General features: G+C 47.2%; 1 protein-coding gene across 1 annotated transcript; it reads left to right on the top strand.

Annotated features, from left to right (window-relative positions):
• Positions 1 to 2,663: 2,663 nt before the first annotated feature.
• On the top strand, positions 2,664 to 14,831 carry LOC118905677 (vinculin-like). Its single transcript, XM_036872388.1, has 4 exons — positions 2,664 to 5,156; positions 8,362 to 8,534; positions 11,655 to 11,772; positions 14,567 to 14,831. The coding sequence occupies exons 1-4, from the start codon at positions 4,836 to 4,838 to the stop codon at positions 14,753 to 14,755; spliced, it is 801 nt and encodes a 266-aa protein (XP_036728283.1). The 5' UTR covers positions 2,664 to 4,835; the 3' UTR covers positions 14,756 to 14,831.
• The last annotated feature ends 265 nt before the right edge of the window (positions 14,832 to 15,096 follow it).

Below are 15,096 nucleotides of genomic sequence, written 5' to 3'. Positions count from 1 at the left end.
CAGATTGGAGGAGGCGGAGACCCACGCCAAACAGCTTTTGGACAAAGTTCTGGCCTCTGATGGTTTCCAAGCCCCCGGGTCGTGGGAGGAGAGCATTGAGGATGGGTGCCTGCTATGGTCAGTGGCTGTCCAAGACCTGCTCCAGTGCCTGGAGAGGCTCAGCGGGAGACAAGGCCTGTTCCTACTGCCCCTGCGACAGGCTGTGAAGGACCAGCAGGGACTGCAGGAAGGGTTGGCTCAGGCAGCAGATGTTTCTCAAAGGCTACAAGAGGCTGCTAGGCTGTCTTGTCTTCTGTGTGGGGATGAGCAGGTGAAGGGTGAGATCTCCTTTCTGTGCAGGGAGGTTCATGTGCTCACAGATGCTCTGCTGGATGTGGCACAAATCCTGGCCTCCTTCCCCAAACCATCTCCCAGCCTGTCCACCCGCTTTGAACTTCTCTGCTTGGAGCTCACCCTTCAAGCCAAGGCCCTGACTGGCCACCTCAGCAGCATCAATGCAGACTATGAACGTGTCCTCCAAGGTGCCTTCTGCCCAAGGATCTCTGTCTGCAAAGACCCCCAGACCCGGCCAGAAGGCTCTCTGCAAAGAATGGTGTCTGGTATCCAAGCTGTGCAGGGAATTGTGGCTGGAGGTCAGGAGTCTGGGCCCTGCCAGGAAGACCTTCTCATGGCTCTGGAGAGCATTCTCGTCCTCACCAAGGAGGTGGCCCAGCGGGTCCCTGTGCTCCGAGAATGCCCAGAGGGCTGGCTTCAGCAGGAGTGGGCAGCCAAGGCCCACCATGCTGTGGCCCAGCTCCAGGCCTGGAAAGGTGGTCACACCAAGGCTTGGAGACTCCTGGCCCAGTGCTTGAAGCCCAGTGATGAAGAGGACCCCACCCAGCCCCAGCTCCACCGTGGGGAGGGTGCATCAGGAGCCGCTGAAGCCAGCAGTGTAGATTCTCAGGGTGCTGCTCCAAGAGACACCGCAGGGAGCTCAGTGAGGACCTGCACTGCTGACCCAGGCATCACCGGGACAGTCGCGGACCTGGGCATGGTAGGAAAGTCAGCCTCTCTCCTTCTCCCCCACCTCAGCCTTCTTTCTAGTCACCAAAGCCCCCTGTCAAGTTCCAGAAAAAGCTCTCTTGGTGCCCACGTGTCTAATTCACATCTGGCAGGCAGCACAGGGCACCCTTTGAGAATCCAAGGTCAGGAACCAGACTGCCTGCGCGGTGCCTGCCTCTACCATTTCCAAGTTCTGAGATCTCAGAGAAGTTTCTTAGCTATTTTGGACTTTAAGATCCTAGTCTAGAAAATGGGGACATTGATACTTTCCTGGCAGAGGGTTGATGAAAGCATCCATGGAAAATACTTGCACTTGCCTGGAACATAATTAGTGCCCTGTGGTAGGGCCTATAATGATTGACTTGCAGGAAGTTCTTCCCCTGGCCCCCTCCGGAGGGGGTTCCCCTTGCTGTGGCTGACAGCACTGCTCCTGTGGATCGGGCGCTTCATGCCACCTTGACCTCCACGATGTTACCTCCCTGCTCCAGTCAGGGGTTCTTTGGTTTGCAAGTGGCGGGAATCCAACTTGAATCCTCATAGGCAAAAAGAAAGATTTACTGGAAGGCTTCTGGGTCTGTTGAACACCTTCCACGTATAGTCGTTTCCTTCTGGGGCACCAGACAGTGTCAGGGATTGTGGAGCCCAAACATTTGATTTACTTAACATCAACCGTGGGAGATATAATAGGTTGGCAGTGACCGCCCAAGAAGTTCCCAGGTAGATGTGCTCGGCCCAGCGTTTTGTGCATAACCTGATCTGTCCCCTTTGTGACCTTATGCTTGGCTGCCCAGACTCCCCCCCCAAACCTTTCCCTGGGCTTTCTCCCAAGATAAAGTTGACCAGACCATGTGTTTCTCCACCCCATTACTCTTTACTTCGTTTTTCTCATTAAAATGTCATTACCATGAGAAAGGCCCTGTTCCCAGATTCGCTGGGAGCCCGGCCGGCACAGTTCCCTTGCTCCTGCAGCCTAAGCCCGCTTTGCTCAGGCTCCCGCTGTCTTCTCATCTCTCCTGCTCCGTGGCTCCTGGTCTCATGAATTCAGACATCCTGCCAGCTCCTCCTGATCTGTTTTTCCACAGGGTCTTTCTGACACATACGTAATGCCGCTGACTTCACTGACAGCACATTCTGTTTCTCTCAGTTCCGCTGATACAGTCCCCTTCTCAGCAAAGCCTCCTGACATGAGCATTTCAGAGAACTGCCCGCCCAGGTCAGCTGGCACCCAGAATGGTGAGAACAGCAGGCTCATTCAGCCCCCATCACCCCTCCTGTCCACGAAGGGGTGTCACCTCTGCTGTTGCAGGCTGCTTTTCTCTGGGTGAAGAGCAAGGCCTCACATGCCAAGGTGCCCACCCCAGGGAAGCATTCTCCTTCATACACCTAATTCCAGTGCATAGCAGGGGACAGTAGGGACAGCGGTCCTGCCGGGAGGGCTACCCCCGGGTGGGAGGGCAATTGGGGAAGGGAGAATCACATCCATGGTGTGTGTCTGCTCCACTGTCCCACTCGCTGGGGCTCCTGGGGGGTGGAGACACCCTCCACACGGCCCAGAACAGCACCTCAAACTGTGAGCCCCTGAGGCAGGGCATGGCCTTGGGAAGGTGCATCTTTTGGGCACTTGTAAGTCACAATCTGGAAATTCTTTATTCCAGTTATGGACTCTTCAACAGAGTCCTAGCCTCCTTCATTACTGAAGAGCCTGGAGACACTGCTAGCTTTGGATGCTTAAGGTCCCTGACAGTTGAATACGAGGCATGAGTTGAAAAGAATATTTCCTAGTTTCCTATCCCTTGGCTCAAGGCCTACCAAATCCCATATTTGCCATTTTCACCCTGGTTTTTAGTCACTACGGTTGAGTCTTAGTCTCAGTTGAGTTCTCGCCTTTCTCTTCATGTCGCATAATCCCGGGCCCCATCTGGGCAGCCCGCTGGCCCTCAGTGTGTTGGTCCTTCTCCAGAAAAGGTTCCGACTTGCCCCTCCCGGCAGTCAGGGGGCATCCCAACCTGTCTAAAACGAGGCCAGCAAACAGTTTTCAGAAAGGTGGGGGATTATTTAATTGAAGACGTAATACAAAAAAAGCCAGGTGACTTCTCAATATGCACTAGCACAGAAAGTCTAAACTCTCAGCCGCTAAAGTTCAAGGACTTCATCTGACTCATCTTTAGATCCTTCAGGACAAGCATGGTGTCTGGGGCATCGCAGGTGCATGGTAAGTGATTTAGATTGCTTGCTGGGATGCTAAAGACAGCCTAGAAGGGCAGAAGGGGTTCAAATTTGGGGGCAAAATGGTAATGGGAGGGGTAGAGCAGATATTCTAGATGTCTCCTGAGAGGAGGGTGGTCTTGAGTTGAGCTTCAAAGGCAGTTTGGGATTTGTATTTGCCAGGGAAGAGAGGAAGGACATGGCAGGCAATAAGAGCTCTGACGTGAACTTGGTTTGCAAGTGGCTATGAGCCCCGGGGCCGCATACCTGTGCTCAGATGTGCTCCCAATGTGGAAGTGAATACTTTATGGTTGGAGAGGAAAACAGCCTGCAGTTAAGCCTTCACTATGGATGCCCTGTGCCTCCTCCAGCCACCCACCTGGCTGGTTACTGTTCTCAGCATCTGGACAACTTCTGAGTCAAACCGAAATGATCAGGGCTTTCCCCACATGCTTGGCAACTGTTGCCTCTGCTTGCTCCTGGGCCAAGCTTGGGGCCAAGCACCACACTTAGATCCCAGCCTCCACGGTCTCCTGGTCCCAGACTCACATACGTCCCCTTGTCTGTCACATGGCAACTGCTCGCTTAAACACCCACCTGAGCTCTACAGCTACAGCCAAATGATGTGATTCATCCAACCCCTTCCTTGGATCATTGGTCTCCTGATGTCACATCTTTCGCCCAGCACCCTTCCTGCATGCTCGGCAGTGAGTGGAGCATGACAAAGACCGGACAAAGTGGCCAGCAAGGTGGGGGTGGAAGGGACACGTGCCTGGAGCAGTTATCCTTTGATTTCCATTCCTCTCCTGGTGACATATTTGCTACATATATAGCCTCAGACCAAACAGGATCATGAACTTATATCTCCCAATTTAGATAGAATTTGCTATCACACTCATACTTTTCCAACAGCTATGTTATGACCCTTCTGAGACATTAGTATGCTACATTGGGGTCTTGGGGGAGAAGTCAGGGTGTAGGAAGGCTGAGAGGTTCCTCCCACCCATGTTCTCCTTCCCACCTGCACCCGGGGCACAGCCCCTACCCCCAGGAGCTCAGGATCTGGTGGGTGAGGCCGAGAGATGATCAAGGGCACTCTTGACACTTTGTTATTGGGTTTACCTTCAAGGGCAGTACACCTGGTCTCGATTCCAGAGTCTGGAAGAGGCTTAGGAGAGGTTCCACTTAGGGTCTAAAAAAGAATAACATGGTGTCCCCACTTCTGGTTGGCAGAAGCTGCTGTTTTTCTCACTAGAAAATAATAAGCAAGTTAATGGGGGAAAAATAATTATTCATACCAGAACTGTAAAGTCCTTCCATATGGAATAATTGATATGAAACTGTCCCAAAGTAGGGACATTCAAGGATTCCTGAATTTCTTCAAGGAGCTAGAGATTCTCCCAGGTAAGCCCTGGAAATTCACCAAAGGAAAGAAAATGTGATATTTTAACTATACTGGGGATCTGAGTCTGCCCGGTTGCAGTTTATGCAAATTCTGGGTGAAAGGAGCACAGAGCAGTAGGGATTCATTGTTTCCTCTTGTCACTTTTTTCCTAGATGTTTGGAGGAGATTGTCAAGAGCTGCTGGCATGTGGGGATCAGGAAACCCTCTTGATTCCCACTCTTCTTTTAAAAATGGTGAAGAAGCCATTAACATCCCCACTGCAGTTCAAAGATCTGAGCATCTTGAATTTCATCAGTTCCACCCTGTCTTCTTCTTACAGCACCAGCATAGCGGCACCCCTGGCGGCTCCCCTGGCTGTCCAGCCTGGCCACACACTGAGGTGGACCTGCCTCTCCCAGAGGATGGCAGCGTGAACAGTGGGAACAGAATCACCCAGGTTACCCAGGAGATGGCCAAGGAGGTGTTCCTGATGGCTCAGAGTCTGAGGAGGAGAGGATGCATCTTGGTACTTGACCTTCAGTGGGTGGTGGGAGGATTGGGCACCACGGGGGGAAATGGGTCTCCCAGCTGCTGCCCCGCAGGAGCCAGGACAGAGGGGCCACGAGCGGGGGCCATTGGGCACGTAGCATTTTTCGGTGCTGTCTTCTCTCTCCATCTGGGCGTATCATAGAGCTCACTTCATTTTTCTCTTCCCTCCTCCTGTGGGCTCGTTACTAAGGCTTTGTCTTAGTCCATCAGGGAAGATAATTTGCCGGAAGCTGCAGTTTAGTAAAATCAAGACCCATTCCTATCCCAGAGGATGAAATGAAGGGAGCCATTTACGTCTTTAAAAATTCCCCAAAATAGAGGTAACAGGGCTGCAAGCTCCTGAAGGATGGCCATTCAGGGCCAGCACAGCCTGGAGAGGATGGGGGCTACTTTCCACTGGCTTTGGGGTGGGGGGCAGCTTCAACCACAGGTCACCTGTTCTAATTCTCTTTAGCCATCTCCTTGATTCAATGTAGTTAAGCATCATTTGCCATCCACACACACATCAACATTGAAAAAAATAAAAGAAGTCCATTTACTGAGTGTGGGGACCAGAAGGAAGAGATCGAATGGCACCAAGAGCCATTTAGAAAATGCCTTCTAGTGTAGGTCTGCTGGGTACTCATGGCCCCCAAACCCGTGGCTGGGCCACACGCGGTAGAAGAGTGGGGCCCAGAGAGAAGGTTGGATGTCAGGGCACCTCCAGACTAGGTGACTGCAAAGCCAAGCCCAGCAGCCCTACCACACCCAAGACTCAGACCTTTCATTGGCCTCTTCTTTCTCCCAACCCACGTCCACTTCAGTTAGTTTCTCACTGGAACAGTTACCCCAAGGTCATTAGGTCAAAAGTGGGAGCAGTTACCACTTCTTGCTGACTTCCGATTTCCTTCCAAACATCTCAGATATTCTAATTTATATAGGACTTGGGTGCTGATGGGGCCATGTGGCTGAGGGCCCAGGAATATGCAAATCCTCCAGCCTGTGCAGTTCCCTGGGGAAATGTGCGCTAAAGGGAAATAACAAAAGGAAAAGCAAATGATGATTTTTAACAGTGAGGCTAGTGCCTGGTAAAATGGAGTGACTATGCAGAATTTCCCCACGAATCCTCCAAATCTCGATCTTAATACCAATCAGATTTTAACAACCAAAGTCCCTGGTGCTCTTGAGTAAAACAGAGAAAAGAGTTTAAAATGGCTGGTTGGGGGGTAACAGGCAGCACAGGTATGGGGGCAGAGCAGTAATCCTGAGTCAACTGTATTAGCAACTCTTCAGCCCTGAGGCTGGGGGCAGAATTGGAGGAAGCAGGGAGGAAGATGGGGAGATTGGATGAAGGTTTCCCTTGGAGAGGTAGAAAAGGTAAGCATCTCCTTTCCTGGCAGAGGTCTGCAAAAGATTATTCTCATGTGGTTTGAGTTTTCTCTGGCACCTGTGAGACCCAGGTTATGAGTTCTGGAATATTCCAGCTTGACCTCCTCAGTTGAGCCCTCCCCCTTCACACATGGAGATGTTCTTACTAAAGACTTTCCAGCATCACGACCTTCATCAGCACTGTCTGTGTGCCAGCAGAGAATGATAGCCATTCCTCACGTCATTATCTAGGTCAGGGAAACTGTCGCAGTAATGTGTACAAAATAAAATACCCACAGGAAAAAACAGGGGTTCTCTCACCCTCCTCTCTCCTGTTTCTTTAGTATTCCTTTTCATTCTTATCCTAAAGACCAGTAATTCTGAAATCAGGTAATCAAACCCACATTTGGTACAGGGAGAGAGCTGACAGATGCAGAGCTTGCCTAAACCCAAGCCTTATCCAAAGAGAAGTGAAGTACATATTTTAGGACTCATTTGCTAACTGGGGTGGCATATCATAAAACAGAAACAAATTCTCGAGGGTGTGAGGACTCATGTATTCTCCTGGGACATCATAAAGAAGTGTGCTGCCTTGGATGTTTGGGATGGGGCTTGGTTTGGGGTTGCAACATCAGTTTTTTAAAAAGAAGGAGCAACATAGTGTCAAATGACCTGGCACAGATTTGGCTAATTTAGGACTGGCTGCTTGAGTTCTGTGTTTCAAAAAGGCTCTCCCAGTTGAAAGGGAGGTTTCTCGGACTGGTCTGCCCTGGAGCTTGGAATTGCTTGAATTAGGCATTGGACACATCTGTACCCACTCCTTTCTTATCTGGAATTGCAAATACCTCTAATAAACTAAGCCTCTAACATAGGTTTATTAGGATTGTTTTCTTCCTTACTGGAGAAGCTGAGACAGCATGACACATGGAGGAGAGGGAGCCAGAAAGTGGCTCCCCACCAGGGCTGGCCATTACGAAAAGAATGGGGCAGACAAAATTAAGTTCTGTCCATCCTCATGGAATTTAGAGGCCCCTCAACAGGGCAGGTACACTAAAGAGTCTGACTCCGTTTTTAATGTTTGCTGACAGCTTTCAAGCCCCACCCACTCCTTCTTCTTCCCCTCGTGCTCCACATCTGGGCAAGCCAACAAGAAGGTCCAGGCACGGTCTCCTTTGGTGCTAGTGGGAAGTTCAAACCACACAAGCCCTGACTGTTGAGTGGAAACTCCCACCCTGGCCCCATTCCCTGACCACAACAAAAGCCAGGCCGGTCTCCTTTCCTTGTTCTCTGAAGCCTTTTCAGACCTGGTTAGGAAAAGGCTTCTGTCACCAACCCATTAATTATCAGTTCCCAACTGGGAAGCTCTACATGTGGCTATAGGCCTTTGACCCTTTGGTCAAGCCAAGACCTCCTTCAACCTGCACGTTCCTCACACCTGGCCCTTCTTAGGGGGCTTATCTCTGCCCCGGGCCTGCTGAAAACTCTCTCTGAGCCACTGCAGGCCACAGCTCCTGTGCAGAAAATCTAGCCCAAGACCAGGAGGCTGGGCCACCTTCCCTTCAGCAGTCCCCACGGACAGATGGGCCTGGACCACCTCATTCTGTGGTTTTCAGGAGAATAAGCTTCTTGTTAACCTGGAGTGTCTGGACTTGAAGCCTCTGGAGGAGGTTCAGGACATCACAGTTTTAGACCAAGCTAAAATATGTTCATTCCGGGGCTGAAATAAGTTGTACCAAGCAAGTTTTGGATGTTTACGATTTGCCACCGATTTCTTAGGGAAAACCTGCGGAGGCGTTGTTCACCTACTTCCAACTCTTTCATTTCTTTTGGTATAGACCAAAGAACAGCTCATTACCTCTGCCAGGAAAATTGCGACTTCCGGACAAAACTTCGCCAGACTTATCCGCATCATGGCTAAGAACTGTGTAGACCAAAGATGTTCCCAGGAGCTTCTGTATATGGTAGAGCAGATTCAGACAATGAGCTGCCAGCTCCGCATCATCTCCAGGTAGGAAATGGCTTTGAAGGGAAGTTGCTGTCTTCTTTCTCGAGGCCCAAAGGGAAGGCTTGGAGGGGGGAAATATAATTCCTTCTTTTGTATACTCCTTTTAATGTTTTTTGTCCTCCAAGAATCTACATTTATTTGGGGAATATCAAATGTTAAAAATATAGAGTATAATTACAGAGCACAAAAAACACATTTAGGCTACTGTCATTTCTCACTGTATCACAAACATATCTGATAATATACTTAAGAAAGAAAAAATATTTAACATGGAAAACTAGTTCCTGAGTAGGTGTGAGGATAAAGTAACCATAGGATTTTTAAAAAAATTTTTCTATTTTTTTTGGCAGCGTTGCGTGGCAGGCGGGATCTTAGTTCCCCGACCAGGGATCGACCCTGTGCCCCCCACAGTGGAAGCACGGAGTCCTAAGTCCCCATAAGGATTTTTTAAGAATCAAATACATCAGAACTTAGGCTCTCCTTCAACATCGGTCCCTCCTCCCTTCATGAAAGTGACTCCAGTGGTGCTGCTGGGCTCACAACACTTCAGGGTTAATATACAAGCACAGATGACTGATCTCTACTTTACAATCATGTTTACATTTTCACCATTAGCTCTCTATTTGTTTTTATACGAATCATATCTAACAAACAAGCTGGTTAACTCTAAAAATACACTAATTGCAAAGTGAAAGCATTTTAAATGTCATTTGCCTAGGAAAAACTATGCCAGCACAGGGCTTATGTTAAGATTAATTCATTTAATGTGCCCAAACTCTGGAGTTGAGCAGTTTTTGGTCATCGTCTCCATATAACAGTTTTCACGTTGATAATATAGAACACTGGAATAGAAGTATAGGATGGTTTCATTTCCACCCAAGTCCCTTAATACCTGCAGTGGCATATTCATCAGTAACAAACGTTTATTAGTCATATATTATGGGAAAGTTTGGTAGTTAAGACTATTATCAATTATTGTGAGGCATAAAAATAACATCACCCAAGACCAGGGTATATAAATTGTTTTTAAACTAAACATAAAGCCTGGTTACTGTTCTCTAGGAAATAATATTTCAGGCACAAAATCATCTCACGATTAGCTACCAAATTTTTTCTACTTAAGATACAGGAACTGTAATTAATTTTAGCATTTCAAATATGGGTATTGTTGTAAGGGTACTCCGGATTTGTTTAAATCAGGTATATTAGGAGATGCAAACATGGACATGACAAGGAAGAAGGAAGAAAACAAGGAAGACAATCCCTCACGGACCCTTAGAAACAGGAGTCATGTCGGTAGGACCACAGAGGGAAGCACCAGGGTCAGTCAAAAAGCAGAAGGAGTGAGGGGAAAGCACGGACAAATCCTTTACTGTGTTTTTGTGGGAAGGAATGGACAAGTCAGGGGAAGTAGGCTAAACAGGTTTAGGATTGGTTAATTTGAATTTGGGCTCTGGAGTATAGAGATTATGTCTAGCTGTCTGGCACCTGGCCCTGGGGTGATCAGGGCAGGGGAATAGTGGCCCAGAGTATAAGAGTGCTATAAAGGAGAAGGTTGGGGGTGTGAACTTTGGATTGGTTGGTTTGCATGTATAAGTGCACTTGCAGGCAAGTGGTTTACTCTCTCTAAGAACTGGCTAACCCTGGGAGGGGCAGTGTTTCCAACGTCAGATGGCCCTAAGATAGTGCATCAGAAACACAGAAAATAAAAAGGCATGATTAATACAGGTACATTTATCAAGCTCTCAGTCCTCGAAAGGATCTGGAAGTCCTGAGATTTCACCAAAGTTAGTCACTTAAGTCTCACAGCATCTTCATTTTCTTTTTAATTTTAATTTTTATTGAAGTATAGTTGATTTACAATGTTGTGTTAGTTTCAGGTGTACAGCAAAGTGATTCAGTTTTATCTAAATCAATCTATCTATTCTTTTTTTTAAATCAATTTATTTATTTTTGGCTGCTTTGGGTCTTCGTTGCTGTGCGTGGGCTTTCTCTAGTTGCGACGAGCGGGGGCTACTCTTTGTTGCGGTGCGCGGGCTTCTCATTGCAGTGGCTTCTCTTGTTGCAGAGCATGGGCTCTAGGCGTGCAGGCTTCAGTAGTTGTGGCACGCAGGCTTAGAGCACAGGCTCAGTAGTTGTGGTGCACAGGCTTAGTTGCTCCACGGCATGTGGGATCTTCCCAGACCAGGGATCGAACGTGTGTCCCCTGCACTGGCAGGCGGATTCTTAACCACTGTGCCACCAGGGAAGTCCTATCTATCTATTCTTTTTCATATTCTTTTCCACTATAGGTTATCACAAGATATTGAACACAGTTCCCTGTGTTATACAGTAGGTCCTTGTTGTTTATCTATTTTATGTATAGCGTCTTCATTTTCATTGGTGAAAAACAACTTGTCTCAGTAAATTCAGTTACACTCAGTTTAAAGCAAGTATCATTGAGGTGTGTGATTCAATTAAGAAATATCAGTCTGATCTTTGATTAGAACTTTTACTTTAAGTCCTGAATGCAATTCTAGACAAAATTTCTTGTTCCCTTTCATTATGTATGGATGTTGGCATTTATTCTGCTAGTTCTCTTCAGTTATTTTCATTAAAAATACTTCTTAGCAGACTCACGGATATACAGAACAAAATAATGGTTACCAGTGGGGAGAGGGTAGTGGGGAGAAGCAATATAAAGTTAGGGGATTAAGAAGTACAAACTATCATGTATAAAATGAGCTGCAAGGATATATTGCACAACATGGGGAATATAGCCAATATTTTATAATAACTATAAATGGAGTATAAACTTTAAAAATTGTAAATCAATATATCGTACACATGTAACATATAATATTGTGCATCAACTATACTTCAATAAAAAATTTTTTTTAAAACATACTTCTTGTTAATTTATAGATACTATATGAGTCATACTTTCTTAGTATCAAAATATAAATTTTATGTTAAAATGTTAAATTATACCTTAAGAACTTTCTTTCTCTGAATAGTCCCTACAAAGGCATCCCAGCTTTCTGGAAGAGGCTCACATTGTAAAACCTTCTGGTATTTGTTTATTTGAGATTACACCTCTTACCTGGTATAATGTTAGCTGCTTTCCTCCTGTCAACTCCCAAGTGTAAAGGCCTCCTTGGCAAGAAGCAAGTCCTCTGAAGAGCTCCTGGTGGAAAATGCACAGCAGCTCCTCCGTGCTGTCTCTAAGACTGTGAGGGCTGCAGAAGCCGCCAGTCTCCGGGTAAGTGCTAATCCCAAGGGTGGACACTGGCACAGACATGCACAGGACCATGACTCAGGTCACAGGCTGAGAGCAACATTGCAGACATTCATGAGGAGACTCTACCTGCTTCTTAGCTATTAAATTCAACTTCATTTCTTACCGAAACCTGTCACCTGATTTCTTGTGCGTTTTAGTTTGGTTAATTTCTATCAACCTACCTTCGGTTCCACTGATTCTTTCTTCAGCTGTGTCCAGTCTGCTGATGAGCCTGTCAAAGCATTCTTCAATCTGTTACCAGGTTTTTTTCTTAGTTTTAGCATCTCTGTTTGATTATTTCTCATAGTTTTTGTCTCTCTGCTAAAACTCACCATCTGTTCATGCATTTTGTCTACTTTTTCCACTAAAGTCACTAATATATCAGTCATAGTTATTTTTAACTTCCTATCTGATGGTTTCAACATGTGGCTCATATCTGAGTTTGGGTTTTTTGATTGCTTTGTCTCTTGACAGTGGATCCTTCTTCTTTGTGTGTCTTGTAATTTTCCATTGAAAACTTGACATTATGCGTAGACTGGTAGAGACTAAATGAGTACTATGTATGCCTGAAAATGGGCCCACCTCTTCTTCTAGGCCTTTAGTGTGTGTGTGTGGTGGGAGGTGGGGGTATGAGTCAATATAGTCAGGAGTTGAGCTGAGTTTGGGTGGCATTGTTACAGTCATCCTTGGGGAACCACTGGATTCAAATGTTCTAGCATTACCTTGTGTTCAGTGCGGGGTCTGGGTTACCAGAGGGTTTTCATCAATGTTCCTGTTCCACTGTCTGCTTGAGGCTTTCCTTGTGAGTGTGCACCTCAGGGGTGTTCTCTCTCAATGTTCTTGCCTCTCCATAGCCTACTTGTTACTTGTGACTCGATGATTGCTGGTCTGGAGAGGAGGTGGTAGTGTTCATTGTTGTTCTCACTCAGCCTCAATTGTAGGCAGGCCTGGTGTCCCTGGATCTCAGGATTGGGGTTCTCAGTGATCCTGTTCCTCCCTCAGCAATAGGAGACTTTTAACAGTATGAATTCAGGATGGTTTTCTGCTTCTTCCCCCAAGGTAGAGGGCTGTATTCTGTTTTCTTTCTCCGCTTGCAGTGGTCTTGACCTGTGCCCTGGGGATGACAGGATTTGCTGCCCTTCCTTCAGGGACTTGAGCTTTTGTGCCATGAAGAGACAGATGTGGGCAGAGATTTGTGCCTTTGTTGCAGTGATGGCTGCTCCTCTTCCCAAAGCCTGCTCCACAAGGGAGACAGTCCCAACCTCCTGCCCTGTCCCAAATCTTTGTCATGAGCACCAGGAGAGGTCCTGGAGAAAGCCTGTGAACAGGTGTGGATTTTTCTTCGTTGTGGTTCTCATGGGTCCTATACACTCACACTCATCTACAATTGGCCACAGCAATTTGTTAAGAATTTTAGCTAAAATCTTCTGATCAGGTATATGATAGTCTCATCTTCCTCCCATGCTCTGTCCTAAGGAAGCCAGTGCTGGGCCCTTGCCTCTCCCTGAAAGTGGCTGTCTTTTCTTAGATTTCAGTCCAGTTAGTGGCCCTTCAACCTCAGCTCTCTAATAAGTTCAAGAAAAGGTATGATTTTGTGGATTATCTGACTTTTTCTTGTTGTTAGGGTGGGAGCAACTCCCTTTCCAGCTTTCTATGTCCTAAGTGAAGGCAGGAAATGGGAAATATTTGGGTGCCCAAAAGAATACCCTGCCAGGGCCTTCACACGTGCTATTCTACCTGTGTGAGATGCTTTTCTGCCCCTCCACTTCTCCCAAATTGTCTTATGTCTGGCTCCTTCTTATCTTTTAGGCCCAAACTTAAATTCCACCTCCTCAAAAGGGATGAAATACCCCCACTATATCTAAATGAAATCTCACCAAGTGTCCTCTGCTTTAGTACCTTGTATGGTTCCTTCGTAGCACTTATCACGTTTTGTAGTTGTCTGCTTCTTTTCCTCGCTTTTATGTGTTTGTCTGGCTCTGTTATTAGAATGTATACTTCATGAAGCCAGAGACCTAGAATAGTGGGCAAGTGCATGGAGGCACTAAATAAATAGAATGGGAATTTTCATTTCAAGTTTAAAGAAACTTTGTACTGGTTAAATTCAAAGAATACATAAAATAGACACACCCAGTGAAAAGCATTTGGAAAATGTGCATACTTGAACTACAAGTTCCAGAATTTCTTGAATATAAAGAAGGCTGAGAGGAAAGCTCAGGACTGGCCCTATGGATCAGTGAGCATCTCTCCGGCCAGCACGCCAGCATGGCCACAGCCACAGCCTCCCGCAGATCCTGCAGCACCACCCAGGGCAGGGCCAGTCCCCGTGTCCCAATGCCCAGGCCATCTGAGTGCAGGAGGACCTGAGGGCCAGGCTGAGTGCTTGCCGTGTACACCTGTGTCCTGGCTCTGCTTAGGCCGCTGGCTAAAGACCCATGCATAGTTTGCATAAAGCAAAATGAATAAAGCAAGATCCAGGAGGCAGGATTTGGGTTAGAGAGAGATTTTTTTTTTTTAATTGACTACAGTCCCAGAACATTCTATCGTGATAGACAAGAGCCTTTGTTCTCTTGTGCTTGTCCTTTAAGAATGAGTGGGCTCCAATTCAGAGGACCTCTCCAAACACGACTCCTTGCTCTCTATTAAACTTAGGGCTAAAATATCAGAAAACCAGCCCCAGCATCACTCAGAAGAATCCCCTAGGAGCTCCAATCAGCTGACGCTGGGAGAGAGTGCACAGCGCCTCCTAGTACTTAATCATCTCTCTCTCCTCCAGGGTTTGAGACAGCCTTCCCCAGATCCGGAGGAACTGGAAGTTGCTGCCTTCTGTATGCAGTGGAGAAGAAAATTGCGAAGGCACAGACTTCAAGAAACCTCAGACCTGGACCGTGATGAGCTGGGCCTCCGAAAAACAAGCACTAAAGGGCCCCCGACACTCGTGGCCCTAGTTCAAGAAGCGTTATAAAAGCTGAGCAATATTCTCCAAGTCAGACTCTCTGTTGATGTGTGCACTGGCCCTGAGACTCTGGCAGCCCATGGAAAGTGCCTCTTAGGCCGAATCAGCCTGTGGGGACACAGGGGGACATGGTGGGTTGGGTGGGTGCAGGGCAGCCAGGGCTGGGCCTTGAGCAGAGCTATCCTGACAGCATTCCCAGTCAAGGAGACAGCTCTGGGCCCCTGGTGAGACTGCTATCTTCCTGGGAAGGATACTTAGCTTTCTGGGTTTAGAAGGAACATCACACATAGACCGGGAAAGGATGGGGAAAAAAACACCCAAGTCCTATTAGCTTAAGCCTTTTTTAAGAT

This window comes from Balaenoptera musculus, chromosome 13, assembly GCF_009873245.2.
Source record: "Balaenoptera musculus isolate JJ_BM4_2016_0621 chromosome 13, mBalMus1.pri.v3, whole genome shotgun sequence".
Classification (NCBI taxonomy): domain Eukaryota; kingdom Metazoa; phylum Chordata; class Mammalia; order Artiodactyla; family Balaenopteridae; genus Balaenoptera; species Balaenoptera musculus.
This window is presented reverse-complemented; position numbering and strand designations above follow the sequence as displayed.